Raw genomic sequence first — 11,225 nt, forward strand, 5'->3', positions numbered from 1 at the left:
TGGTTTCTTGAACATGACGATGAGTTCACTGTACTCCAATGGTTACCACATCTCAATCCAATAGAGCACCTTTGAGATGTGGCGGAATGGGAGATTCACATCATGGATGTGCAGCTGACAAATCTGCATCAACGGTGTGATGCTATCATGTCAATATGGACCAATATCTGTGAGGAATGTTGAATCTATGCTACGAAGAATTAAGGCAGTTCTGAAGGCAAAAAGGGTACTAGCAAGCTGTACCTAATAAAGTGGCCGGTGAGAGAGTGTATGTATATATAAAAAAAACACATTACATTTGCAACGAAATCAAACAGAAAAATCTAAATCTACCGTTAGAGCTGGAACCAGATAATGAGATTTTTCAGAAAACTAATCCATTCATTGTTTGGTCCTTTTTTCCATTATCATTGAACTGATGCATCAGTGTTGCTTATAAACCTTGAAATGACAACATGAGGTGTTTCCTTCCTAGGAGCAGGTGGAAGAGAGAACAGTCGGTCACCTACAGAGCAGGTAGTAGGTAGAAGTCGTGCGTGTCTTTCCCGTCACTCCTGTCATTTCCTGTTAATCAGGTCATCCTGTCTCTACTCGGCTGGATGTGGCCTCTCACACTCACTTCCTCCTTCACACAGCAGCCACCGAATAAGGACTCTTCCTGTGCTGGGGGCCATTTCCACCACTCGGTATCAGTCAGTGATCACCAGTAACAAGGAGTGACTGCAGTGTATTTTGTTTGAAAACTCTTACAATTGCATTTCATTGTTGAAAATGGCTATCTACTGTTTTAAAGCCGTCAATTGTGAAATAAGGTGGACCGTTAGCGACTAGTCTACGTCATGAAATAAAAGAATGTTAACGCCCTCTAATCAGACCTCCTCCTCTCCACACAGCATCTATCGTTCTTACTTTTTCATTAACCACTGTGTAGCATTACAACCACAGCACAAGCCTGTTCTCTCCTTTCTATGGACGGGACATTAAGCTATCAGCACATTACAACATCTGGTGAAGCAGTTTTAATGACGGATTATCTGGTGATAGCAATGTACATTCCTGAGCTGTGACAATAGTGTGTCGATAAAGCATTAATCTTTCTCATTTAGCTTGCTAGTTCCACCGTATTCACATGCTAACTGGTTACAGAGCAGCGGGCTGCTGATCAGCTGGGTCCACAGCCAGAAGCAGAGCTATGAACACCTATGGGAGGTGTTGGAGCCGTGTATTCAACAGCACTCTCCGCATCATCTAAACACCAAATGGTGTAATATCTTCTCGAAGAATGGAGTTCATGCCTTTAGCAGAGTTCCACACACTTAGAGTACTGAAGCTGTCCTGGAGGTGGGTGGTCCAACAACAGCTTAATAACATCTACATCTTTTTTAAAGAAAAAAAAGATATGTTTGAATGCATTTATAAAAAGCGTCAGTGTCAGCGATATCTCAACCATAGACATGTGTGCTGTAAACTATATGATTAAAGAACTATGCCAAACATGTCGTGGGACTTCTTGGCTGACGAATGAAGAGACCACAAACTGTGTATTGATTGGCTCAAAAGCTAAGGGGAGAGGATGAAGGATGAAATAGAACAAGAAGAAAGAGAGAAATGAGAAAGAAACATTTCAAAGACATGAGAGTCTGAGGCACAAGAAAGTCGGGCGTTGGTGTGGAGAAGCAGAGCTGTGTGTTTGAGCTTACATTGCATGTCAGGAGTCGAGTGCAGACCTTCTTCCTGTCAGGGTCAAGCACGCCGCAGTGTTTGTCCAAGTCACACTCCCTCTCTGAGGAAACACAGAGAGCATTTCAGCTACAGCATCACACAGTCAACAAATCACAACAGAGCAACAGCTCATAGTGCTGTCAGTGCACAGGGTTTCCCACAGGCTTCTGTGAGACTCAGCAGGAAATGTTGCACTACATTTATTTGACAATATCAGTAAGTAGTAAGTCCACTTCCCAGATTCAGATTCCTAATGCAAAAACTATGGTGTATTAAGTAGTATATACCCCGATTATTAAGTATATAAAGCAGTTAAAATAAGCTCCACATTTACCAGCTGCAACATTAAAGTGATGAACACATACAAAAAATATATTACAATGACATACAGTAATGCTATTCTGAAATGGGCCCTTCTGCATAATGAGTAGCCTACTTTCACTCATGGAAGTCCACTTTTACTATATTTTGATGCAAATATTTTGTACTAAGTAACATTTCGAATTCAGGACTTGTATTTATAACAGTATTTCTACCAAAAACACATTAAATTTCATAAAATTCCACCAAAAATGTTTTCTACAAGCTGGATTCTGGCCACCGTGTGTTTTTTTGACATCTTGACATCCTGACTACACAGGAGGACATTCAGCCACGTTCTTTAGTGAGTGGTTCGTCTGCCAAGACACGCTTCCAATTAAATGAGGGCTATACCGAATATTCCGAAGCTACATTGATAACGTTGACATTAGAATTCTAAAATCATTCTGCAGCAAATTATGAGCACCGCTCCAAAAATTTCCAACAATCATTAATATCCTCTGCTCTCGTGTTTCACCAAGTCTCTCCACAGTAGAGACCACTGAAGTAAGGACAATCTGTACCGGTTACAAACAGGCTTGGTAGTGAATAGTATTGTAAATTTTGTAGAATTAGATCATGCGTAGGATTGTTTCCACTTGTGTAATCAAAGTGTTTTCAATAATTTAAGAGTGTTGTTAAGTCAAAAAGTCAAAATGTATTTTAAAAAAAAGATAGAAAATTCACAATATGTTTTTATGGAACGCAATATCCTGTTTCAATCCATATTTGATTGTTTTAAACCTTCCAAAAGTATGTATTCATTAAAGAAAGGGTAGTACCAGACTCACCCTCTCTGTCTCTCTTTCTTGGGCGTGTGCTATCCAGAGGAAATATGCAATTACAACTAGCCAAACCAATGACAATAAACGTTTTGGGATTGCTTGTGACAGCAATAGCGTCAGAATTGTTACTTTTTAAGCATGCAATGAATGCCATTAGCACCGCTGCGTGTGCTGGTGCGTACGGACATTACTTTGCAGTTGTCAAGACAGTAGAAAAAAGATTGTCGTCATAACTTTTGCAGAGTTTTAAAATCCTGCTTTATTATGATTGCTATAATTCAGTTTTGTATCTAAGAGATAGGACTATGATTATTTTGCAGGTCAAACTGACCAGTAGATCAAACCAGATGATAAGTATATATCCGTCAACTGCGTACTCTTTCCACATTACACAAATTGCTCTATTTGTACTCACTGGAGGCCACTTTGTTGTAGGGTCTGGGGATCCGGTGGCCTAGCCCTGCAGAGCCCAGAGGAGAGTCCTTCCTCTGGCTCTGGGTTGGGGGCCGGTCGCTGGGTGAAGGCCTACCAGGCGGGGTGCCTCCGTGCGGCCAGGGCGGATCGCTGAGTGATTGCGGTGGGGAGCTCATTGGAGGCTCCAGAGACGGCGGCTGCTTGAATACTGAGGACTCTGTGTGGCCGCTGTGGGAGGACTTCTCCAGCGGGGAATGTCTGGGTGATGGAAGAGGAAGGCCAAGTCCAAAATTAGATGCACTGCTTAACTTTTAACAACACTGGCAAAATAATGTAAATAAATATATATGTATATATATATATATATATATATATATACACAACTTAAGTTTTATCTGCAAAAAATCTGCCTGTTTAGGAGTCATTGTTTGGCTTTAACCTGATCACACAATCAGAGACAGCATAATGTGGTCAGTACAGAGATTATTCATATACATTTAGTGCAATTGAGGCTGGACCAATACATATATAACCAGCTAATATATTATAGTTGTTATCACAAACTGATGTCCCTAAAAATGTAATCAAAATGGTATTGAAATGTTTGCCTCAGTTACGGGCTATTTAATTTTACTTTAAAGAGAACCAGTTACATTTGCAACCCAAATTTGGCTGCTCGACATCAGCATATATATTATATCTCTCTCTTACACACACACACACACACACACACACACACACACACACACACACACACACACACACACACACACACACACACACACACACACACACACACACACACACACACACACACACACACACACACACACACACTAAAGAGCCTTAATTTGCTAGGATTCATAATAATCATCAGCATCTCTAAAGTTTACTAATCAGTACAGTGTGTATCGTTTGTTTGAACCATCCAAAAACCAAAGTTTGAAACGTTTCACTGGGGTTGTGTGCTAGTCTATTTCTTGGCCTCTCTGACGGAAGTCACTGGTCCCGCTTAATAAATAGTCCGGCACATAATCCCCCAAAACCACCACTTGTTGCTTGTACACTTTGGTTTATGCTAGGCTAAGCTAACTGGTTCATAAGGCTGTAGCCCTACAGGACCTGGCAGGAACGAGTAGTATCGATCCTCTCATCAAACTTTTTGCAAGAAAGTGAAAAAGCATAGCTCCCAAAATGTCAAACATTACTTTGATTCAAGTTCAGTCAACAACATCTTTCAGCCCTACTAGGCATCAACAGGAAGGGCTGCCAGGTTGCCAACCATTTTAAACAATTGGCAACCAATTGTTTCTAACATATAAATACAAACAGGCAAAAATAACATTTTTAATATCCGTTTCATTAATGATATTTAAATATTGCCATTAGTCAGAATAAGAACCAGTCAGCGCTGAGATACGAGTGAAGCATACACATGACATGTATACATGTCACATTTTCATTAAAGGTTATTAAGCTAACAGATAACTGCATAGTATCTTAATTACTCAATATAAGATGACTGGCAACTGTATTTTCAGTTTCAGAAACCAAAAGCTGATGGCTGCTTGCCAGCCTGGCAACCACTTTTAAAATATATTATTGAGCCATGATGGACATAACTAAAGTTGTTTTTAAGTAAACAAACAAATAAAGGAAGTATTGCATTAGCCCTGGTTAGCACTCCACTCTGTTCTTACCGTGCTCCATCCTTGGAGTTCTTGGAGTGTCTGTGTTGGGGTGGAGTGGAAGGCGAAGGTGGGGCCGCCCGTGGCTGCCCGACCGACTGGCCGCGACCCTCCCAGGATGAAGCAGAAGCAGCATTGGTCCCATGGGAAGGGGAATGTCCATGGTGGGGCCTCGGCTGGGCCTGGGGTGCAGGGGTGGGAGAGCGCAGTCGGGCGTACAGCTTGGCCAGAGGGCCATGTCGTCGCTCGCAGTGCTTTTCGAACGCTTGCGGCTTCACTACCTGGCCACAGTGGCTGCACACCACCAGGTAGAAGTCATCATGGCCGGGGTAGAAGCCAAAGATGGACATGTCTTCAAGGAGAGGGAATACAATAAGCATAGACTGCAGAAGAGGCAACATGGCAAAGTCACTATTTGGAGCAGGCAAAGATGATGCTGTATTATGGAAAGCCAGTTTCCAGGTGGTAAATGCCATTTGATAGGTTATCAGTGTCCCCAAACTTTCTGCACTCTGACATTGTCATCTAGGAAATACCTGTAGTCATCTACTGGTAATGATGTAATCAGTTTAAATAAAAAATATTCACATTTAACAATTAACAATTTCATTTTGAGAGTCTTTTACTAGGTTATTATGAAATGCAATGGCTGGACATTAATGTGAGGGTTGCCCCAATCGATCGACCACTGTTTGTTAACAGACGATATTTGTTCTAAAGAGTTGTATTGCTGGTTGATCAGCAGAAGCAAAAGACATGAGACATTAAAATGACTTCACCAGAGTTGTGTCTCAAGACTCTTTCACACAGCCTGCTCAAAGTGGGACTGTTGCATCATTATTCCACCTAGCTGTACTTTTAGAAAGTATCAACACAGAATGGTGGTGGTGGGGAGCATTGTTGCTAAGGCAGCAGCGGAGGTAGTCACAGAACCGAATCGACGTCCGAGTAAAAGGGACAGCCAGCATCACAGGTCTACACACGAGTCGCAGACGCTGTTGTGTAACATCACGCCAGCATGCCGTCTAAAATCTACACTGGACAGATGGATATTGATCTGGCAATGCTAGGATTTCTGTAAAACCATCAACTGAAACAAATCCCAAAATAGATACAAACAAAGCGAGGGAAAAAAAACTGACTTAAGAGAAAACTTGAATTCTAAAGTTAAAGTCAAAGTAAATGTGTGGACTCATTCTTCTTCATCATGTTTTGGCTGTTACCCCCATGTGACATAGATGCAGCATGAGTGGGAGAAGGTGCACATCCTTACAAACACTATCAAAGTCTTTTGATTGGATTTGTCATGCTCTGATACGCGCACACACAAACAGGGAGTGTCTGTCGTACAGCTGCTGCTACAGACAGCCAGGCTGGGTTCCAGAAGATGCCTAATCACACAACACTAACCAGCTTTAATACTCGCCCTAGTCTCTGCAAACCAGTACCGCCATTGTCTCTGGTCAAGGCTGCAGACCAAAGAGAAGCTGAGGCACAGGTCACTGAGGTTTTACAGGTCGACGTACTTGCATGGTCCCGCAAGCTCACACTGGTAGCGCCATCAGTTTATGCTTTCTTGTTTTTAGATGACCCAAACAACAACAACAACAACAACAACAACAACAGACTTTACTATGTCTTGTGGATGATAGTGTGTGACTTACCCTCCTTACTGAGTGACATAGCCTCTGCAGCCTTTTTGCCATTCTTGCTGCACTCATCCCCATCAGGCCCTGTAACATCACACATACGCACATGATCAACAAGCCCCTTGCAAGGTCATGTTTTCCAAAAGTTCTATGTCAGGTTCACTTGCAAGTCAAAGCCTAAAACCGTATGGCACACATTATGCACATGAACAGGCCCTCAAACTGTGTTACACAAAGGACTGATATGCAGGTCCTCTGCTTTTCTGCTGACCATTTTAGCTTGTCATTTTGTCAGTTTTTTTAACAACAATAACAAGCAGCTATGGGTATTGTGTGGTGGAGTGTGGACTATATTTGATAGTTATGGACAAAGTAGCAGTTGTAGGGATGCCAGAGCGCATATATTTAAAGATGGGATGGGCAAAAGCACTTTTGGAGCAGAAGTCAAACATATGAGATTGCCTGTCGCATACAGACACGTTAATATCAGTTAAATGGAGGCGCTGACGCTAGCAATGAGAAGAGAACATTGAATTGAAGCGAAAACAACACAGAGTAATGTCAGCTCATATCAAAGGCTGGGCCAGCATTTACATGGTGGCAACAGCATCAGACTCCTCCTCCATCACCGGTGTCTACACTCAAGCCTCCAAGCTAGCATTAGCATGCTAACGCTAACTGCCTCGTCGTCAATGGCTAGTCTGGCTCGCTTGTTAGCTCGATAGCCTAGCTTTCCACAGCAAGAAGTTGCTCGCCCAACCATCCACACTAGCCTCCTTCCGCTCCGATGCCACCGCTGCCCAGCTGGTTTCACTCAAATGAAACGCATCTATTAAACACTGGCAACTTGTTTCATGGCCACCGCTGTTAATCACACACTATAATGACTATATCTGAATAACTATCACTTGTTTTTTCTTGAAGACAGCGTATGCAGTGGGACCTGGGAGAGAGCAACATGTTACCCATCCAGCACTAGGACCCGGCAGGGTCTTTGTTTGGGTAACATGGTTAGCTCTGTCCTCCGTTTCCACGAAAATAAACCAGACTGCTTTGTTTAAATTTCTCCGTAGCTGCCAGTGTTTGCGTCAGTGTGCTTCCTTACCATCCGCCGCTATCACACCGGCCCACTCGGCCCAGGCAGTCCAGCTTTGACCCACGAAATCATCGAGGCTAGGCACCCGCCGATCCAGAGCAGCCATTCCTTTTACTGCGCGTTCACGCACCGCCATCATCACTGCGCGGCAAGCAACTTACGTCATATCTCGCGCTCTCGACAGGATAGGAACTTCCTGCGTGCGCGTTCTTGGGACACCCACACAGAAGACTGGACTGGAGCAGAACATCTCTAAATTATGTCACTTTTTTCTTTTCGAACCACTTTAAAACATTTTTACAGTGTGGATGCGAAGAAGAAATTGCAAAAAGTTAGAAAAAGCCCATGTTCTTTTTCATATATTGAAAACAGACGCATGCACTTCACAATTTACACTAAATAGTCGACACAAGACAACTTTTTTATGATAGGCAAATATCTGTTGAAATGTAAACACCCGTCCATTTCAATGCAGACTTTGAGGCAAGGCAAGTTCATTTTATTATAATTTCTAATTATGTTTGAAAACAATAAAATAGGGAAAAACTATAATATTCAAATACTTTATTGATCCATAGGGGGAAATGTGTATGTTAAAGTGGCTCATATATAAAAGCATAAAGAAATATAAGAAATAAAGAACTACTTAAATATAATGTAAATTATGTGTATAATGCTACAGTATATAACACAAGTATAAATGGAAGTATTGCATAGTTGATTTAGTGTAGAAGTTATTGCACAGTTTATGCAGATATAAGTAAGGTGAACTGCAGGCTAAACTAAAGGCATGGCCCACTTCAATAACAGAGCTATTCCGTCCTTTATATCAAAAAAGAAATCATGTAAAGATGTCAATCTGTTCGAGGGCGCCACTGCAAGAACAAGTGTTGTTGGCCCGTTGAATAACTCTTTACATACACTATTGCCATCTACAGTACTACCAACGGCTGCAGCCTCATTGTCTCCAGGACAAACACACTGCTGTTCACTGGGAGAGTGAAGTACAGAGAGAGCGTTTTCTTAAGTGGTGATCAGAAGTCACACATGTCCACACACATTCACACACCTTTCCTAATCCCTGTAAGTGATTAAGCCTCACACAAGCGAGTCAGAGCCGCGCTGAAACTGTACAGAGAACTGAGAACTGTACTCCACATGTACACGTGTATGTGTCTGGTATCTTGTAGTCACCATAATGTCATATATAAAACTCAGGAACAAGATTTGTGCATCTGTCAATGGGAATGAAATTCAATTTGTCTGTAAAAAATGTGATTTGTTGAGCAAAGATACTGATGAACAATAATCAATGTTAATTTTAGTTAATTACAGTTCAACTACCTGGAAATAGATTGGATGAAATATTTTTGGATGCATTTGATCAGTATTGGAGACATGTCCAATTGCAAAGAACCTTGTCTAAATGGTTTAAAAGTTCTCATCCCTACATCAGGGACAATTGTACAACCTTTTGATGAAGCACAAAGATCAGTTATATGGACATATATCTACTGATGATTGGATGCCGTAGTTCAGTGACACAATGTACACATGGTATTGCAAACAAAACTGTTATATACTGTAACTGGAAATGAATACCAGTGGACCCTTGTTGGACGTGAAGGGAGTGGTGCCTCTTTTCTTCATATTCGTTGGACATGTCCCGTACTTAAAGACTGGTGGAACAATATCCAAAAGATTATTTTTGCAAGTGCTAAAGACACCGTTTATTGTTCATGTCGGGTTCGAACACAAATCTTTGTCATGTCTATTTTAAAATAATACTTTTCCACATTGAAATAGTTACTGATAAGTGTGATTCCAATTTTAGAGATCGGTGACAAAATCTAAAGTACTCATTCTGGACAAAAATGCCCTCTAGAGTTCAACTGAGGTTTTCACTAAGTGTGAGATTGACAAATCAAGTGTCGTCCCACTGTTTCAAGTGCTAAATCCACTCTTTCTGTTTTCTGAGACATGTGTTTCATTGCTGAGCTGCAGTGGAGGGTTAGCAACACTTTACTAACACTGTCTCCTCAGACGTCTATTGAAGTGGACTGTACTTTGGGTTATAAAGGAACTGTATCAATGGTGGAATGGAACAAAGTAGATTTACTCAAAAACTGCACTCGACTCAGGTATTTGGCCTCTGACCCCTTCAGATGTCTGTAGGTTGTTAGCAATTCCACCAAAAAGAGACAATCCCCCTCTAAACTTCTCAGATGCTGCTCAATGTCAGTAAATCCAAGGGGCTGATTGTTGAATTTCCTGGGAATCAGCATCACAAACAACCTGACATGCTCATCACACATCTCCATCCTGGTAAAGAAAGCTCATAAACAGGTGTATTTCTTAAGAAATAAATTCCTGTACTGAGTTCTTGTTACTTTTACAGAGGGGCAATAGAAAGCATCCTGACTGGAAACATTACAAACTGTGTACGACTCAGGACAGGACGGTGATTAAAACCGCCAAGAACATCATTGCTGCACATTACATCAGTGATATTGGTGACAAGAGGTGCCTGCAAAGAGTCCAAAAGATATTAAAAGACAAAACCCACCCAACCACAACCTGCTCAACTGGTTTTGTTGTGTAGCTAAACGGGACTGAAATCTGTATTTCATTGTGCAACCCTGTTGTATGACAATAAAATAACCATTTAACATGTTGCATCTATAGACGCTTGGGAAACGCCCCCCCCCCCCCCCCCCCCCCCCCCAAAAAAAAGAGGTACCTGAATTGGTGTCATGCCTCCATACCGCCATCAGTCTGGCCTTGTATCAGAAGAGCAGGGCTGGGCTAAGAACAGAATGCTGTTCACATCACATCTCACAAGTACCTAGTGGTCCCCATATCGTTAAAGGGATACAGGCTTTTCTATGATTGTTTAGCTCTTTTCTTGTCAAATACGAGATGTTTTCAACTCTTCAGGCCTCAAAAGTCCTTTTGATGAAAAACCCCTTAAGGTTAAACTGCTCAAACGGTTGTTCACACAAAAAACTTAACTCTAAGGGGTCGCAAGCTAAAAGGTTGGGGCCACTTCTCTGTAGCATGTATAGTGTCTATTCTGGTAGCATCCCATTCTCATGGCCTCTGTGTTTCCTGCTGGTGGGAGAGAGGAGTGGTGCTGAGGAAGGGAGTGACTTAGCTCTAGGATGAATCTGCCACAGAGGGATGAAGCTAACCACTGACCCAAAAACAGTTGGGTGAATTAATTTACCTCTACAAATCTGGCTGAGTCGTGCTATTAACTGATTCATGATCCAAACAGGAAACGTGTGGAATTGTAGAATTCCTGAGTTTAGCACCTCCCAGTTTTAGTTTGTTAAAGACACTTTAGCAGACTGACTTCCTGACTTAGTGGTTCTGACCCAGAGATTCTGAATGAATGGGCTGGAGGAAACATATGTAGACCAAGCAGGGTTGTCTAATTTCTACAAAATATACAGTATACCATAAGACTAATATGAAAGATGCTCTCATCACACATATATTTATATATATA

At 41.7% G+C, this 11,225-nt stretch overlaps 1 protein-coding gene across 1 annotated transcript in view; it reads right to left on the reverse strand.

Moving 5' to 3' along the window:
* The window catches only part of atxn7l2a (ataxin 7-like 2a), a gene marked incomplete at its 5' end in the record, with an annotated part of 28,567 nt that extends 20,714 nt beyond the window's left edge, over positions 1-7,853 (reverse strand). Inside the window, 5 exons of the mRNA XM_079297219.1 lie at positions 1,701-1,783; positions 3,283-3,539; positions 4,982-5,321; positions 6,634-6,702; positions 7,724-7,853. Of these exons, the coding sequence (XP_079153345.1) occupies positions 1,701-1,783; positions 3,283-3,539; positions 4,982-5,321; positions 6,634-6,702; positions 7,724-7,853 (879 nt within the window). The remainder of the gene's footprint in view (positions 1-1,700; positions 1,784-3,282; positions 3,540-4,981; positions 5,322-6,633; positions 6,703-7,723) is intronic.
* Between the last annotated feature and the right edge of the window lie 3,372 nt (positions 7,854-11,225).

Source organism: Melanostigma gelatinosum (assembly GCF_949748355.1).
Source record: "Melanostigma gelatinosum genome assembly, chromosome: 3".
Classification (NCBI taxonomy): domain Eukaryota; kingdom Metazoa; phylum Chordata; class Actinopteri; order Perciformes; family Zoarcidae; genus Melanostigma; species Melanostigma gelatinosum.